This window comes from Carassius gibelio, chromosome B10 (assembly GCF_023724105.1).
Source record: "Carassius gibelio isolate Cgi1373 ecotype wild population from Czech Republic chromosome B10, carGib1.2-hapl.c, whole genome shotgun sequence".
Taxonomy (NCBI): domain Eukaryota; kingdom Metazoa; phylum Chordata; class Actinopteri; order Cypriniformes; family Cyprinidae; genus Carassius; species Carassius gibelio.
This window is the reverse complement of record NC_068405.1, coordinates 9,823,085-9,842,438: the sequence shown is the minus strand read 5'-3', so window position 1 is coordinate 9,842,438 and position 19,354 is coordinate 9,823,085. Positions and strand designations below refer to the sequence as shown.

Genomic DNA, 19,354 nt, shown 5'->3' with positions numbered 1-19,354 from the left:
AACAGCTACTGATATTTCTTCTGACCAGTCTAACCTACATTCATTCTCTCCAGGTTCTGTTCTGTTCCTGTAACTGGCACAGGGAGAAATGAAAAATGTCAAAGTTCTGGCTGAGTGCTATGTTTCTTAAAGGGATAGTTCACCCAAAAATGAAATGATTTAATCCCTCACCCTTAATCCATTCTAGGTGTATATGACTTTCTTCTTTCAGATGAATACAGTCAGAGTTATATTTGAAAATGTCCTAGCTCTTCCGAGCTTTATAAGATTTATAAGAGCTGTTGAGATTTTGAATCCCAAAAAAGTACTTTTTTTTTTTTTTGGGGAAACTTTAAATTTGTGGTATTTTAATTCTTATACATGGAGCAGCATTGAAGTGCATGTGTGTTGTTTGAACAGCATGTGTTTTTAAATTTAGATAGGAAGACAATTCTGCTTTTGAACAATGTGGTGTCTGTGGAGCTGTCCTGATGTTGTCGACTGTCCACACCATGTATATATTGCGCCCCCAAGAGGCTGCGTGGTTATGGTTGATGTGTTTATGGCCTCTTTTGTCTCAATGGGGAAGTTAATTATAAATATAATACTGGAAAAATTTTGTAAGTACATTACTGTTAAAGATAAATAAATAAAAAAATAGATTGCATTTTTTAATATACATATGAACTTGTTTTGTGTGTACTTTTCAAAAAAAATAAAATAATAGAGTACACTCATAAACATTAATTTTGGTTGCGACAATTCGTGATCAATAAATTTGACAGCCATATATATATATATATATATATATATATATATATATATATATAATATACATACACTTTTTAAAGAATTTAATGTTTATTGTTCAAAAGTGACAGGAAAGTAAAAAATGCTGTTCTTCTGAGCTTTCTCAGGAACCCTATGTACGTAATTTGGGCGAAATAAAATGTGAAATAAAATGTATCACGGTTTCCACAAAAATATGAAGCAGCACATCTGTTCCCAACATGATGAGCAGCAGATCACCATATTTGAATAACTTCTGAAGGATCGTGTGACACAGAAGACTTTCACATTTAAAATTACTATTACATAAAAAAAATACTGAAATAGTAAACAGTTATTTTAAATGGTAATAATATTTCACCATATTGCTGTTTTGATCAAAAACAATAATGAGCATAAAATACTTTTATTTTCTAAAATAAAATTTTTTATTTGTAACAACACAATCTCACCGATGTGGGTTTGATTCCCAGGGAATCCACATACTGGTAAAAAAAAAAAAAAAAAAAAGAGTATAGCCTGAATGCACTGTAAGTCGTTTTGGATAAAAGTGTGCTAAATGCATAAATGTAAACTATTCCTGAGACTGCACATGGCTGGACTTTGTATCCTGAATGCCATACTTGCAGCACGGTCATTATTTTCAGGTACATCTTCTTCTTCTCTAGCTGGCCAAGTACATCTACACATTTTTCTCCTGCAGTGAGAAGTTCAGATGTTTTTTTGTAACCTTATTGTCTTAACAGTACGCTAGTGACTTGTCTCTTCCACAGCTGGGGTGACAGCACCACTTCCTGGTGAGATTTTCACACAGTCCTATAAACCTCTGCTGTTCATGGAAGCCTGCATCCTTAACTGGACAGGACTTTTCTTGATGAGCAAGTTGACTTGGATGATTCATTTAAAAACGCACATATTCAGGAACGAAACACTGCTGTGTGCTGCTTTTTAAACCATTTTAAGTGGCAGACCAGATAAAAACGACAATATTATGTCTAAATTGTACCTCGCTCAGTATAAACTTGTTTTTTGAACTGTTGCATATAATTTATCACATCCACATGCTAATATTCAGAAAAACTGCACTCTTGCTTGAGTGATTTTACTTGACTATTTCTTATCTTTTTATTATTATATTTTTTTGCTTTTATAACCTGTAATATGGGGGATTTAAAAATAATTCTAACAGGCTTCATGTAGCGAATACTTTTTAACTCTCAAAACATTTATTTTTTCCCAGTGGCATATTTGATAATGTCAGCTTGCATATTGTTTACTTATGATTTTATTGTTGACGATAAATACTGCACACCCCTACATGGAGCAGGTCTCTTTATGGAGGCTTTTGAGATTACATGATCAAATGAATATTACACGTTTTATTTGGTTACTCCTCTTATGCAACACGTCTTATGTGCATCTCTATATAGCACTCTGAAAACACCACTAGGGGGCAGTATAAGTCTAAGTTTAAAGAACGCACCATTGAAACATGTCTTATTCACAGTTAGTTAGTCCTTTCTAATGTATTTATCCTTTGCAGGAGCATTTGGATTATTTCAGCTTCCTCATGTTTTTTTGTGATCTTCTTCTTTTCTGGTGTTTTCGTGTGGTTCCACATGCCTGAGACAAAGAATAAAGGTGTTCTGGAGATCACAGATGACTTTTTTGAGAATGCACCAGAAACGCAGACACTCACTACAGTCCAAACTGGGCTCAATACACATACACAACATCCAGACCACCATATGTACCAAGCTTTAGCACCAGTTCAGAAACTGACCAATGGAAAGTCATTTTACACCCAATATTTCTCTGTGTTGATGTCTGCAGACTGTGGTCTGTTTGGTTATTCTGTTGGTGACATTGAGTGTGTTAAACTGTAAGCCACATCCCATTTGTAAACTCAAAATCCAATTTTAATTAGAGGCGAGCTGAATGTTAAATCAATATATTTGTACTTTGTCATGGCAAGGGACACCGATTCAGGTTTGGCCTGATACAGCGGCTGTGGTGCAATGACTTTATTGACACTGTTTCTGGATGACTCTGTAGAGTGATTAGTAAGGCTTGAGTATCTATTGAATCCTCAGAGGTGTGTTGAATTCTTACCACACCATAATGACTATGTAATGTGGCATCTCTCATAAATCATATTTATGAGGCTTACCAAAATTGCTCAGAAAATCACTAAGTGGCTGTTTTATGTTTATTCAATTTAGATTGTCTATTCTCAAATTACATATCACATTATCCACTCAAAAACTAACACCCATTAAAAATGGAAGACTTCTTTCTTCTGATGAATACAAAAAATATATATTTTTAATTATTATTATTATTAGTTTTTTTATGATCAACCAATTCACTACTATTGCATGAACACACACACACACACACACACACACAAACAAACAAAAGCACAATTTTAATGTTTTGTTATTAGAAATATAAAATTTAATTCAAAAATTAGGTGAAAACTTAAAAACGTTATACAACCAAATTAATTCAAGTACTACAATTACTTAAACTGATAAACAAATAAATTAAAGCTAAATGAAAGTGTAAAAACAGAATGTTAATCAAATTAAGCTCATAACATGTAATCTTAAACTAAAAATGGTAATTGAAAATATAAAAATAAAAGCTGATTCAAATATTTATAAATAATATAATCCTAATATGATGACAAAAAACTTATATGATGACAAAATTTCATACAATTAAAACAAACTAAATTTAAAATGAAAACTGTTACAACCGTGACAACTTGCCCCGGTGTTCGGGACATACTCTCTCTCCTCGTGAATGAATGAAGGCAGCGCTAGATGAATTATTGATGCGAGGTTAATTGTAAATGCTCATGAATGTGGTGAGCTCGGCAGTGTCGACTGTCAAGAGTTTGGGCGCTGAACGGGACCTGTGCGTCGTCGCGGGGCGAGCGCGTGCGGCGCTCTGATAACACAATCTGCCGCCTGGCGACATCAAACTACACTCACGCTCGCGTGCATTCCACATACGCCCAAATTACGTACATAGGGTTCCTGTTTACAAGCCAAACCCAAGGGAAACTCACACTGGTGATGTCAACATCATGGTACAATTTAAAGCGCACAGAGGAGTTTGGTGACGGCTTCACACTGCTGGTGATAACAGAGTGACTCTGGGAGCGCAGTCTCGCGATGGAGCCGCGCGCCGCCAAGAAAGAGCTGCATCAGAGGTAAAGACCGGGAGCATTTACACATGTACACACTCACACAGCGACCGAAGAACTACAGGAACACTGCTCTTAGTGTGCAGGTATTTCCTCATAGATTCAGTTAGTTGTTATTTAAATTATTTTTGCCAGACTAGCCAACTCAGGTAGCAGTTTTCTCTCTTCTGTGCAGTTATTTTTAGCAAGTGTCTTCATTCAGTTTTATTTATAATATCAGACTCCGTTATGGGGTGTTAAGCCTCTGTTTATCACAGTTGTATATCATATGGATTGATATCAATAAGTTGATAATAGATCCACTGACAGGCTTTAGGGCTTTTGCCTATGAATGACTTTCACATTCATCTGGACCAGTGTCCCTGATAGTAATATCTAAACAAAATGTAATTTATTTCAAACAATAACAAGACCATGAATCATTCATAAAACAATAACTGCTTCATTTTAAAGGAATTTATATATTTTAAGGCATTACAGTGTATACTAATCAATATTAATCAACAATAGCCTATGTGGTCACACTTTATTTTAAAGTCCAATTCTCACTATTAACAAACCATAAAGTACAACCTTTCCCTCAGTAAGCTACTAATCTGCTGCTTATTATTAGTTAGTAAGGTAGTTATGAAGTTTAGTAATGAGGTAGGATTAGGGATGTACAATATTGTCACATCATGTGGTTAAAAAGTGCTACTAAACAGCTAATGTGTTATTAATGCTAATAAGCGAGTAGTTAATAATGAGAATTGTTCCCTATACTAAGGTGTTACCCAGCATGTACGTAGGTAAGGGTTCGGTTTAGGGTTGATTGATTGTATTTAGCCTACTTATAATTTACTCATACTGTAACGCATGTAACATATAACAAGGACAATGTAAGATAAAGTGTTATTTGTTTACTTGTTTATTCATTAATTCATTAACTGAGTCCTGTTTGTTTGATTATACTCTTATCTATTTAGAGATAAAAGACTGAGTGTTCCTGCTCTTTGTGAATAGTTTGAATTGTTAGTTGTAGATGACCAGTCACACATCTGTTTTAGATAATTAACTGGGTTTGGTCATCATCATCAAGGCCTTGGACATAGACTCACTTAATAGATCTCCTAAAAGTCGTTTTATCTCATTTTATGCTCAATCTGTATGACTTCAGTTCTTCTGTGGAACACTAATGAATAAGTTAATGTAATTTTCATTTCTGAATGATTAATCAATGAAATACAATGACAAGAAAGTTGATGACTAATGACATGACTAGCTTTAAACCTTCAGCTGAACCCTGAGTCACCATAACAAATTTTTTTTTTTTTTTTTTTTTACAGTTCTCATGCAAAATATTGAACTTTTTTCTTTTTTCTTTTTTCTTTTTTTCATATTCAGTATTAATTTGTTGAGGTGCATTTCAAATATCTTTGGGTTAAATCAAATTGCATTGTCTTACTATTTTTTTGATTTCTTAGTCTGTACTTCCCACCCTCAATAAAAAAAAAAACTTGACAGGCGAAAGCCAAAAAGAGTCTTTACGTCTTTTAAGCAGCAGTTACCTCACACCAGCTGGACTGATGTCATATGTGAGGGACCTGATAAGAAGAGACCTAAACTGTGCTGACTTGATACATAGGACCGTGCGATAAGCACTGCACATGTTTGAATACAAACACTTATAGGCTCAGTTATAATGTGTTCCTGTAGATCAGCTGATATAGCATGGCAATAACAACACTGTGGGTTTGATTATAACGCGAATGCATTGTAAGTTACTGTGGATAAAAGCAAATCATTAACTGTGAGAAAGGTAGAATTGACCTACCCATCAAAGTAACAGAAACAACCTCCTGTCTTTCCCTTCAGGGTGTTTGTGAACCGGAGTTTGAGGCTTGAAAACATCAAGTGCTATGGCTTCGACATGGATTACACTCTGGCAGGTGAGAGCGTTTATAGCGCCGTTGGGAAAAGCTGTCAGACTTTGTGTGAAGTGCTTCGTTCACAGCCTCTCTCTTGTTTTGGACAGTGTATAAGTCTCCAGAGTATGAGAGTCTGGGCTTTGAGCTGCTCAGGGACAGGATGGTGTCAGTCGGATATCCACATGAGCTGCTGGGCTACACCTACGACCCCACCTTCCCCACGCGGTAAGTGCTGCTCCATTACAGGCTCTGGATTAGGCTATATCGGGTCTGTGAGCTCATGGTTTAGACTTTTGAGGCTTGCTGTGTGTGTTTACATGCACATTGTTTCCTATCATCCATAATCCGGTTAAAGGAGCAGTTCACCCAAAACTGAAAATTGTGTCTGTCAGGTTATTCCAAACGTGTCTGAGTTTCTCTCTTCTGTTGAGCATAAAAGAAGACGTTTTGAAGAATGTGGGTGTAATCATACTGTTGACGGTAGCCATTGAGTTTCATAGTATGTAAAAGACGATACAAGTCGTGGGCTACCATCATCAACACTCTTCAAGATACAATATTTAGTGTTCGACAGAATAAAAAACTCATGCAGGGTTGAGACAAGTGGAGCCTGAGTTTTAATTTTGGCCACTAAAGGTATTTTGCATCACAAAACGCTGTGATTTGATTGAATTCAAGGACAAAAGTGCATTGCAAAATTTTTAATTTAAACAACATTAGCAAAAGTAAAGAATAATGCTGTGAATTCCAAATGTAGGAAATGGGAGTCTTTAGTCCTTCAGACAAAAAGGTACAAAACTGTGGTACCCTTTCAAAGGGACTAATAAGTATACTGTATCTACTTTTATAGTGTACCATTGAGGTACTTATATCTACTGTTTTGGGGTCAATATGGTTCATATAGATGTAGCTTTTGTCTTTTGTACCTTACGGTAATGCTACAGTAACAGGAACGTATTTTAAGTCAATGTGAAATACCAATTATAACTCAAAATCCAATCACTTTTATCAGGAATTGATTGGCTTTTTAGAAAATAAGCATGTGTTAGGAGTTAAACAGAAGGGAGGAGCTTATGAAATAAAGTTGTTTTAGAAATGGAGAAAGTTATTTAAATTTTGATAAAACTGTAAACTCAAGGAATTAAAAATGGAATAATGTGCAGTTATGAACTATAAATGTGTATTAAGAAGTTAAAGGATTAGTTTAGATTTTATTTGGACAGAAGTTTATTTCTTTTGTCTTGTCCTTCAAAAGACACATCAATTCATGATACGCTACTGTTCAAAAGTTTGGGGTCTATAAATTATTATTATTATATATTTTTTATGTATTTAAAATAACTTATTTTTGTGGAAAACATCATACAATTTTATTATCCTTTTTTCAGGATAATTTGGTGAATAGAAAGGTCAAAAGAACAGTATTTATCTGAAATGGATCTGTTATGTTTACTGTTATGTTTGATCAATTATAGCATCCTTGCTGAATAAAAGTATCAAATAAAAAAAGAAAGTTCTGATCCCAAGCATTTGAACAGTTGTACACATAATTCTAGGATGAACCGATTTCTTAAATATAAGATCTTAAGTCCACTTCATATTCATTTGGAAATCAGTTTGTAGTTGCTTTTGAGTGTCTTATTATAAACCATTCATGAGAGACTTTGTGAGCAACCATACAAATAGAAACATCCTGCATTTTGCCAGTCTCAGGGGTCTCATAAAGCAGAAGGTCGCTTGAGGTCATCATTAAAACGGGCTGAATACCAAACAAAGACTGTCTGCTCAATGATACTGCTGGGGGAAAATATAAATATGAATGAACTCTTGTCTGAACTCCTCAGAGAGCCATGTTTTACTATAAATGGTTGGCTTGTCTGCCTGCTCCCAGACGCTGGTCCTTTCAAACTTTCTCTCTTTCTCCTCTTCTCTCCAGAGGTCTGGTGTACGATACCACGTACGGGAACCTGTTGAAAATCGACTCGAATGGAAACATCCTGTTGTGCACTCACGGCTTTGAGTACCTGAGAGGGTGAGTGAGGGTCAGTGGTGCACTGAGTGAGAGTTTGCTCACGGTTGAAAGGCAACAAACCCAGTGTGAAGAAGCAGCGGGGTCAAGAACTGTTAAAAACTGATCAAGAGAGACTAGCACAGCCGAGCGAGGCATTTAGTCTTTAATATCACAAGTTAATGCACTCAATGTCTTATTATAGCAAAAGTTAGCCGAACTTAATATTTAAATCACTCAAAATCACATCAAAAATGTGCTTTCTTTTTTTTTATCATAACAATACACGTTTACAGCTGTGCTCACATAATTGCCATAGTTGGAAACGAGTTCTTTTGGATGTGTTGATTTAATTGCAAACAAACAGGGAAACTCTTTGACAGATGTGTGTGTGCCCTATTAAGATCTGTTTTCATGAGAAACCAAAACCTGTTTTGTGAAAAGCTGGTTTGACACCATTTTGACAACAATTAAATGTTCAGAAGTTGAGAAGAGCTGGAAATGAATTAGTTAATGCTCTGTCATGTGACACTGAAGACTGGAGTAATGATGCTGAAAATACAGCTTTGACATCACAGGAATACAATTACATTCGGAAATATATTCAATTACAGAATAGACCTTTTAATCTGTAATAATATTTCACAATATTAGTATTTTTACTGTATTTGTTTACCATTTTTTTGACATCAAAGGATTTAGTCAAGTATATTTAAGTATGCTTGACTAATACTTACAAAAAGTCTAAATATATTTGAGCTATACTCCTAGAATCCATGTTTTCATTATTACACAGTAGAGTGCGCTAGTACACATCTTCTGCACAGAATAAATAAAATAAAAAAAACACAAGTGAAGGGGAAAAAGTGAAAAAACAAAAAGTATAACTGGACCATTCACTTATGCTTTACACCTACATCTTTCAGGATTTGACTAAAACTGAACACTTTGAAGTATAGTCTCAGTAAACTACTAGTTTAGTAGTTTTATACTGCAAGTATACTCATAAGTTTTAAGTGAACTTTACATCATACTTTAAATATACTACTATGTCCTTATTTAGGTTTTAATCTGTATATATTTTGTTATATGAATATCTGAACATACCAAACATCCAAAGAAAGATGAGTATCTGCTTGTAATCAAAAACATTTTATTCTAGCTTCATGCATTCTTTTTTAAACACTTTAATGTGTTTCATAAAAAAAGAACAAAAAATCTGAAAAAAGACTCAGAATTCAGAATGATAATCAAAATCAAAATGTAGATAGAGTCAATCAACACCTCAAAGCTTGACTGTAATTATAACCTCTTCGTTGATCATTTATTATTATTCCATAACGATACAGTTTTGATGCGGTTTCATGTCAGATGATCGTGTTACATGTGTTAGTATCTGGTGTTTCTTTTTTCCTCTTCGCTTTTCCTCTTCATGCAGAAGATGTGTACTAGCGCCCTCTACTGTGTAATAATGAAAACACAGATTCTAGGAGTATAGCTCAAATATATTTAGACTTTTTGTAAGTATAAGTCAAGTATACTTAAATGTCATTTTAGGTATATTCATGAGGAGTACAAAAAGCCCATTTCTGAGAACTACATAAAAAGTAAACTAAAAGCAGACTCTTTTTTAGTTTAAAAGAAGTATACTTATAGCACACTTGAATAATCATACTTTTCGTAAGGGAAAGGGTGTTTCATTAGACGCCACCCGACAGGGGGTATTGTAGGCACAGTCTTATTTAGCAAGGGATCAGTTATTTGAGAACAGTAGTTGTTAGTGGTATATGGTGTGTCAGGAAGCTTATTTACCTGCTGTTATTCTCATTAACATGTGTCTGCTTGCAGTGGACAGGTCGATGAGTATTATCCAAACAAGTTCATCCAGAGAGACGACACTGACCGCTTCTATGTCCTCAACACACTCTTCAACCTCTCAGGTACAGTGACACTTCTACATCCATGTGTGAAAGGATCACTGATTTTTGTTAACTAGATTTGTCCCTCTCCTTCTCTCAGAGACGTATCTTTATGCGTGCCTGGTTGACTTCTTCACCAAAAGCACCAGATATAAAAAGTGAGTCAATTATTCTTTATGATTGCAAGAGTTATGGCTTTTTTACAGCTTCACTGTCTCTCAGTCATGTGGATGATATTCATAATTGGCACGTAATGATCACCCTATAAATAAGTATAAATAATAAATCAGATGACAGGAGGTATATAATAAATTATGACCAGTTTTTTTTTTTCAGACAAATTTTGATCATGCCGCGTCCTAGCGAAAAACTGCTATCCCTGATGCTTTCATTTGGAAACTTAAAATATATTAAGTCTCCACGATCTTTCTCTCCCATTTAGTTGCCAGAAAGGGTTCAAACACGGTGACTTGTTCATGTCACACAGAAGCATGTTTCAGGACGTGAGGGATGCCATGGATCACCTTCACGACACCGTAACCATTTTTATATTGACTAAATGCATGATTTTACTAACCCTGTGAAAGAATTTAGAGGCTAGCAATGGCAAGCTAGCTCTGAAAGCATAAGATCTCATCCTCCGTGCAAATCACTCTCCAAAGAACAAGCACAAGCAGAGCAGAGGATAACCAGAACATTATATGTGACCCCGGACCACTAAACCAGTCACAGGTTGCTGGGGTATATTTGTAGCGACAGCCAACCATTGTATGGGTCAAAATTATAGATTTTTCTTTTATGCCAAAAATCATTAGGACATGAAATAAATATCATGTTTCATGAAGATATTTTGTAAATTTCCTACCGTAAATATATCAAAACAATTTTTTTTATTAGTGATATGCATTGCTAAGAACTTCATTTGGACAACTTTAAAGGCAACTTTCTCAATATTTTTACTATTTATCTATATAGGCAGTTAGGACAGCTTATAGTACCCTTCAGACTGAGTGATTTGATTGGATGAACATTTTATGGTCCTGTGCCCTCCACTTATATTGTTATCGGGATGTGAAGACAACCAGCATAATAATAAAAAAATTGTTTTTGACTAAATCAAAAACTGACCGACCCTGCATTTAAAAGCAAAATATAATCATCCCATCCGATGTGTGTGTTTCACACGACGTCATTGTTATTTTTGTCCCATAGGGCACGCTGAAGGAAAGAACACTGAAGAACCTGGACAAGTATGTGATTAAAGATGTAAGTGTTCATTTTTTGTCTTGAGAGAAAATCCTGTTTGTTAATCATTATTATTGCTATGATTGATTATAGGCATTTGTATATGGCTTAAAAAGACTGATTCATATACATATTTTATCTAGCCACGTCTTCCCGTGTTTCTGAGCCGCATCAAAGAGTTTGCCAAAGTGTTTCTGGCCACCAACAGCGACTTCAATTACACCGAGGTAAGGAGAGCACCAGACCGCGAGAAATAATTGAAACTGCCTCTGACAGGCTGCATATCACTGCACTCCATCATTACTATTCAGAATCACATTTGAATGACACTGTATCATATCTTTTCTCAAATTAGGCGATTATGAAATACTTACTGGACTTTCCGTCTGGCTCTAAGGTGAGCAGCATGATCCCTCTGTAACTGAGACAAACGCCAGTGTTTAGTGTTGACTGCTTATGCCTCTGCTTGATCACACACATAAAGATGTTCAGACTCTGAAATGACTCGTGTTGTCTAGAACCCCAAGAAACCGTGGCGCTCCTACTTTGATCTGGTGGTGGTGGACACGAGGAAGCCCATGTTCTTCGCAGGGGGGACAGTGTTACGACAGGTAGACACGGTGAGTTCATGTTGTGCACTGCTACCATATACAGAGAAAGCTTTACTCGCTTTGGAATAAAGCATTTATTCAGGTTTTGATCATTTTGAATGTAAAAAAGCTATTGTATATGATTATTTAATGACAATGAGAATATGAATCTGAAGCCTGTCAAGAACATACTTATTTGACCCCCAAACCAGAAAAATTAAAACATTTACAAAAATAAAGTCCATTTCTCTTTGCATTGAGTTGAAGTGTTTTGTTCTCAATAACATAAATCCTACCATTATGTTAAAAATACTATCAACTAATATTATGTTATATAAATATGTTGATTATAATTAAATTGTGTTCATCAAGAAAAGATGATATAGTTGATATATGTCATAATAATGGTCTAAATATAATGAATTCTTATATTATAAAATCTTATTCTGTTATAAAATAATACAAATATTTGTGGGGTGACATGAAACCTAGACATTTAAGACTATTTGCAGCTTCTTTCTTTGTGAAAATAGCAATAATAATATTTTTTTAAATAAATATTCAACAAGAAACATTGTTCTAAAGTGACAGAAAATACCTTTAGAATGTTACAAAAGCTTTCTATTTCATATAAATGCTGTTATTTTTTTTACTTTCTATTATCAAGAATCCAAAATAGTGCTGCACAGTTTCTACAAAAATATAAAGCAGTGTAATTATTCATAACAGTAATAATAATACTAAAAAGTGGCTCTTCGTCATCAAATCAGTGTATCAGAATGATTTCTGAAGGATCATGTGACACTGAAGAAAATTCAGCTTTACATCACAGGAATAAATTACATGTTAAAATATATTCAAATAAAAAGCTGTTATTTTCAATCAAAATAATATTAAACAATAATACCGAATTTTTAATCAACTAAACACAGCCTTAATTAAAAAACAACAACCCCAAAAGCTGAACTGTGGTACATAAGTAACATTGTACACTGTATTATTTCCTAAACATTGAGTCTCTTTGAGTCTAGTGAAGTATTTGAGAGACTCCTTCTGTTGTAGGACACGGGGAAGCTGCGTATCGGCACATACACTGGAGAGCTTCAGCATGGGACGGTGTACTCAGGAGGTACTCCACGTTCTCCTCATCATCTGTTCGCTTGGCTCGCATGAAGGCACTCCTTTGGCTCATGTCAGTTCTCCTGGTTCAACCCTTTTCTTAGGATCGTCTGATATCGTGTGTGATTTGCTGGATGTTAAGGGGAAAGACATCCTCTATGTGGGGGATCACATCTTTGGCGATATCCTCAAGTCAAAGAAACGTCAAGGCTGGAAGACGTTCCTGGTGGTTCCTGAGCTTGTGAAGGAGCTGCACGTTTGGGCCGACAAAGCCAGTGAGTCTGAGCTCAGCTAATTAAATAATAGTCCCTTATTTGGTAGAGAATGGAAAAAAATACTGTCTCGTGTCTGTCTTTTTCTAGGCATGTTTGAGGAGTTAAAACATCTTGACATCTTCCTTGCAGAATTATATCAGTGAGTATGACTTGAGTGTTATCAGTTACCCAGTGCAATACTTGACATGATCGAGAGATGGCGCTAGAGCACTGCTCTTTAGTTGATATTAATTACCTTTTTATTTTTATTATAGGAAATGTATTCTATATTATATCATATTAGCTTTAATTTTATAATATGTTGATATTTCCAGATTTTTCACATATTTTGTCTCTTTGCAAACTTTTTTTAGTTTTTTTTTATGGACTGAAAAAACCTGAAATGCACATAAGCAAACACACATCAAACGAACGTCTCAGCTGACCTCTCGTTCTGTCCCATCAGGCATTTAGACAGTGGAAATCAAGAGTGCCCAGATATCAGTGCGATTCAGAAAAGGATAAAGGTAAACTTCAGGGATCATCTCACACGTTTTCGCATCCGATTCGTTCTTCGTGCAACACATGCAGAGTTTTGTGCCTATACACTATATAGCCATCTCTTAAAGTGACAGAACTGTTGTTCTAAAGCTGTTCGTTTGTGTTTCAGATGGTGACGTATGGCATGGATCTGTGCTATGGGAAAATGGGCAGTCTTTTACGCTGTGGCTCCACAAAAACCCTCTTTGCCAGTCAGTTACTGCGCTATGCTGATATTTACTCAACCTGCTGCCTCAACCTCCTGAACTACCCCTTCAGCTTCCTCTTCAGAGCCCCTCTTGTCCTGGTAAGCTTGTCCTAGACTGGAATCTAATAGTTTGTAGTAATTATTAATATTTAAGAAACTGAGCAGGTGCTGGTGTTTTCTGAATGTTTTGTTTGGATCTGCAGCTGCCACACGAGGCCGCAGTGGAGTCTCAGATGAAAGAGCAGATCCCAGAGCTGTCCGAGCACATGCTCAGATCCACCAGCATCAAGGCATTCTTCATTCTAATCACTACGTTATACATTTAGACACCTAAGCATCAATTATTATTTTATTAAGTTTAGTTTTAAATTGATATATTTCTAAATATTAAAATGATTTACGTTATCATTGCATCTTTCCCACACAGCGGCAGTGTGAGTGTGACGGCAGTGACTGTGGACGAGATGATAATTGTGCCCGAAATAACCCAGCTCCATCTACAGAGACATGAGGACTCATTTTTTTTCTTAACTGCTGTAAATATGAACTTTTTATTTAGTGTGCATGTTTCACTTTTACAGTTTCAGTTCCTGTGTATTGTTTGGTTGATTTATTAGCTTGAGTGATATTCCACTTCTGGCCGATGATTGTGATTGAACAGAACTTTTTCTGTGATGTTACTGATGCATCCCAAGCTTTTGTGTTGTTTTTTGTAAAGCAAGAGTAAAATCTTTATTTAACCATTTTATTAAACTTTTATATTCTGTGTATTTAATTAAGAAGTATTTAAGTATTTAGTATTTTACATGTAAAAGACATCAGTGCATTCATCTGGTTTTGCAGGATTTTGAGGTCTCGTTGGTCAAATTATGTTTATTTTTGCATTTGTTTATCATATCTCCTCACATGTGACTGATTCCTATACAATAATGCAGGGAAATGTGAATATAGTAACTTAAATTAGTAACTTTTAAAAATGTTTCTGTGTTCTGCTATTTATTTACTATTTTTCATAAGCATATTGAAATTAAATATTAAAGTGCTTTATTTTAGACTTCTTCTCTTGTCATTTATTTCCAACTTAACTGAACTCAGACTAACGCGTGTACGTTTACTAAAGTAGTTGGTTCCTGCATTGGGAGCCTTTTAAAAGCTTATCAAAAACCGTTTGATTTCACAAATACACCCTAGAGGATATGTAGCTGTATTAAAACGGCACATTTATATAAAAACCTGTGATTAAGTGAGGGGAAAAACGTTTATTTGGAGACGTGTGAATGAATCAACAAACGGACATCTTCAGGAAAGTCTCCGTAAGATGGCGGCAAAGACTGTGTGCACTCGACTTGACTGGAGGCCTTTCCTTTAATGATAATCAGCTTCTGTTAGAGCATAATTGTTAAATTAGACTGTTTATCTCGACTTTGTATAAAGGGTAAACACCTCTTTTATAGCCTAATATAAGGTACCGCTACTGTGTTCGTACATAAAGATCACGCGCTAATTTGTGGGTTTTTTTTCCGTTGTGCCAAACAATTTTAACCTGAGAGAGAGCAAAGAGAACCTGGATAAAAGTATTTTTCCCCAAGGACCATAAAACAATATTATAAATCACCAGAATAACATTTATTACCACAGATATCGATACGTACGCTGATTATCATAAAAGCAGCCCATGTCATGGAGTTATATTACTCAAACTGTGTAACTCAAGGATTAGCGTGTTATTTACTTAAAACGCATTTTTTCAAATTAACATACAGGCCTGTGTGTAAATCCCACATTGTACTTTGTAACGGCCAGGAAAACAAAAGACTATGGCACTTTTCACAAACATAGCACGTGAGGCATTAGATGAAAAAATATCGTGATTTTGTTGTGAGAACTAGGCTATATGTTTGTTAATCTATTATTGCTTAGCTTTCACCTCACAGGCAAAGCTTTCCATTAACTTGGCCTGTCTTCACCTTCATGGCTGAATCTAACACTAACATCATAAAACAAACATCATTTAGTCAATGAATTCATTACAGCACAATCTATTGTTTAGGTCTATTATAAAAGAGATTTAGCACACCCTTTTAACAGATGATTTTACTTACAAAAAAAAATTTATAATAATTATTCTTAATGATGAAGTAACATTATATAGCAGGAGAGAATATCTGGGTTTCCTTAAAACCTAGTCTGGACTGCATTTGTCAAGCTCAACCATTCAGTCAAGTTATTGCGAGGAATATGACAAAAACTAATATTCTTCACTAAATTAAGTCTGTTATTGCCTACAAAGGAACATTTGGTAGAAGACTATTTCACGAAAACTTTAACTTTAACTTGACATGAGGCTAATAATAAATATTTACACTTGATTTTTTAATACTTTCTGGCGCTTTTTTTAAAAAACCATATTCTTAGAAAGTGTCTGATGAAAACAACTAAGAAGATTTGACACTGAAGACTTTGATCAGTGACAATAACAAATGAAACAGGTTCTCTCTAAATGAAATGAAATTGTGCTCAAGGTGAAGTCTTGCTATTCCTGTGCTAAACCCTTAAAACCTTTTAAATTAAGTTACTACATCACAAATAACAATGTTGTGGTTTTAAGACACCAGATCTCCTATGGACAGTTTCACATCCACAATCTGGCAGCTTGACAATCCTTAGCCCTATATGAAGATTTGATTTAATTAAAGCTTTAATAACACTTTTAACTGTTTAACTCAAGTGGACTTTGACCCTTTTTAGTGACCTTCAAGTGAAACTTGCACATTGCAATTCAGTGGTAATTAACTTGTTGCATCATGTCTAACACAGTTCAACAATCAAGCCGAAACAAGGTGTAACTGTTATTAAAATCTGTATAACGTATAACACACGCACACAATTTTTTATTTTCTTCTCCATAACCAAAAAGCAGTTGTGACACCAGATTAAAGTATACAGGCTAGCAGATTATTGAGCAAGTGAAAGAAACCTGTTTTTCACTCTTATATATAAGAAAGGGTTTTTTGCAGTGATTCCATAGAAGAACCAGGTTAGGTTTGTTACGTGTAAAACATTTTAATAATCTAAAGAACCGTAAAGATGATTTGTCCAATAGAAAGGTTGCTGAAGGCTCTTCATGAAACCACTATAAAATGCTTGGGTTTGTTCAACCCAACTTTGGGTCAAATTTGGACTAATCCAACTTTTGGGTTAAAAATTCTTATGTACAAATTTTACCAAACGGTTTTATTAGTCCATATTTGACCCAAAGTTGGATTGAAACAACCCAACATTAATTTTAAAGTGTAGATGCCAATTAAACCTTTATTTTTAAGCATGTTTATCAGAATGTATGATTTCTTGAGGAACTTTCAAAATACATGGAATCTTTCCAATCCACATAAGATTCTTAAATAAAGGTTCTTTATGGTCATAGATGGTTCCATGAAGAAACTTTAACATCCATGTAACATTTCTATAAGAGACAAATGATCTTTAAGATTCTTTAGATTATTCAAATGTTCTTCACACTAAGAAAAAAAATGGTTCTTGTAGGAACTGTTCACTGAAAGGTTCTTTATGGAACCAAAAATGGTTCTTCTATATGACATTGTTGCCAAACCCCCATTTTTTTAAAGTGATATAGTGGGGAAAAAAAATCATTCACATGGAGTTAAAAACGGTTCTGTTGAAACCCAATCCCTGAAAGGTTCACAAAACCAAAAAATTTTTGGGTTTTTTGAAGTTTTATTTTGTATAGTGTGATGATGTGTCCTGTATGATAGCGCCACAGACACATATCATCACCTTTTCCTCACATTCAGCTATTTCCCAGCAAGCTTTGCAAGCGTGCCTCGACAAGTCCCCGTCATTACTGGAGTGTTTGAGGTGCTCCAGAGTTTCCCGCCTCAATACACAAACAGGGTTAAGATTTAACCCCAGGCGTATTACTAAAATTACTCTACTGCCTCGGTGTAAAAACCGACATTGATGAACAAATTTTAAAATCGCAGAGAGACTTTTTATCACTTGAGAGCTGATAACAACACGTTTACAGCCTCCACATGTAGTGTTTCTTGTGAAGTTATAACCGAGTAACCTATGCTTCTTCAACTTCACAAAGACGACAACAACAGCATATTTGTAGAGTCACGGGGCAGGTACAGACAGCTTGTGTAGCGTCTCGCTCATATAGGCCCGGTATGCGGCCTATAGGGTGGATTCACGCAGTTATGCTAAGGACCGTCTCAGCAATGCAGAGAGACACGTTTAGCAGTCCTGGGCCCCTCTCCTGACCATCCCCCACCCCGGGACTAGCCTCCCGACATTCCTGAAAACATTCCCTTCCCCCTGCTAACCTGACACAAGGGAGGGTCCGACCCATGCACCTTTATTCGGCCCTTTAGCTCCAAACCAAGCCTATAGCGCCTGATAACGCGACAACTGAGGGAAATGGCAAGACCCCCGAAACAAATGAGGCCTGAACTCAGCTTGAAGTGCCAAAGAAGTGGTTTTATTTCTCAAACACATGCGTTACACTGGTTAGAGTTGGAGGTTAATCTACGTGAGGGCATGACCTGAGCGATCTGGCTCTTGTTTCCCAGGGGTCCCGTGAGCGTTGAGCATATCAGAGGCTAAATGCTATGACAATACTATTGCACTGCTAGAATGGATGGTACAGTAGTGCAACATCGTCAGAGCAGCTGACCTCAGCACATCAGCACGTGGACAGAGGGACAGCCATCTTCTCTGACCACTGACCGCTCGCCCTCAACTCCTCGTTTTAACCTTCCACCTTATCAGCAAGAATAGCTATTAAAAAAAAACTTAAATAATTTTGAATCATTTACATAGGCATATATAAAGAACAAATACAATATAATTCAGACACATATTAAAACATAATATTATTAATAAAACAATACAACTAACAAAGACCCCCCCCCCCCCCCAAAATAAACAGCTGTTAATTTTATTTATAAATCAGCAGTTAATCAAAATGCAAGCAGAACAACTAAAAACAATATAAAAAGGAACAACAATATTAATAATATTGTTTACACTATATTTTCAGTTTTCTTTGTTACAGTGAAATATACACTTAGTTACTGAGTAATATTAATTAACATCATGCACTTATTATGGGGTTAGGATTAAGGTTTAGTTCAGGTTTACTGCATGTAATTATTTATCATTTACGGTTATTACTATAGTAAATACATGAAAGGTTTAATAAAGACATTTAAAAACAAAAAAAACTTTTCTTTATTCAAATTATTTCTCATTTAAAAATAACAATTTAAAATGTTAATTGGCATATACATAAAGGAAACGATAAAATGCAGCCACAGCACTGTAATTACTATATTAATATAATATAGTATTAATAATATAGTAATAAAATGATTAAATATGATTGACAATTAAATATATAGCCTTTTTGCACTACATAAGCCAATAATAATAATAATAATAATAATAATAATAATAAATAAATACAAAAAGAATACTTTCTTAAAACTGATTTGAAGTTTGTCCAATGTTTACAGTTTGCAGTAAATGTGTAGAGTGTGTCAGCTTTCATGGTTTTCCAG

At 35.2% G+C, this 19,354-nt stretch overlaps 1 protein-coding gene across 1 annotated transcript; it reads left to right on the top strand.

The window, feature by feature from the left end:
• The first annotated feature begins 3,755 nt into the window (after positions 1-3,755).
• LOC127966730 (cytosolic purine 5'-nucleotidase-like) lies at positions 3,756-14,826 on the top strand. Its single transcript, XM_052567935.1, has 18 exons — positions 3,756-3,988; positions 5,837-5,910; positions 5,997-6,114; positions 7,826-7,921; positions 9,746-9,837; positions 9,917-9,974; positions 10,259-10,352; positions 11,029-11,082; positions 11,205-11,288; positions 11,417-11,458; positions 11,580-11,681; positions 12,714-12,780; positions 12,875-13,045; positions 13,133-13,184; positions 13,491-13,551; positions 13,695-13,871; positions 13,976-14,062; positions 14,200-14,826. Exons 1-18 carry the CDS (start codon positions 3,951-3,953, stop codon positions 14,281-14,283), a joined length of 1,551 nt encoding a protein of 516 aa, XP_052423895.1. The 5' UTR covers positions 3,756-3,950; the 3' UTR covers positions 14,284-14,826.
• Positions 14,827-19,354: the final 4,528 nt, after the last annotated feature.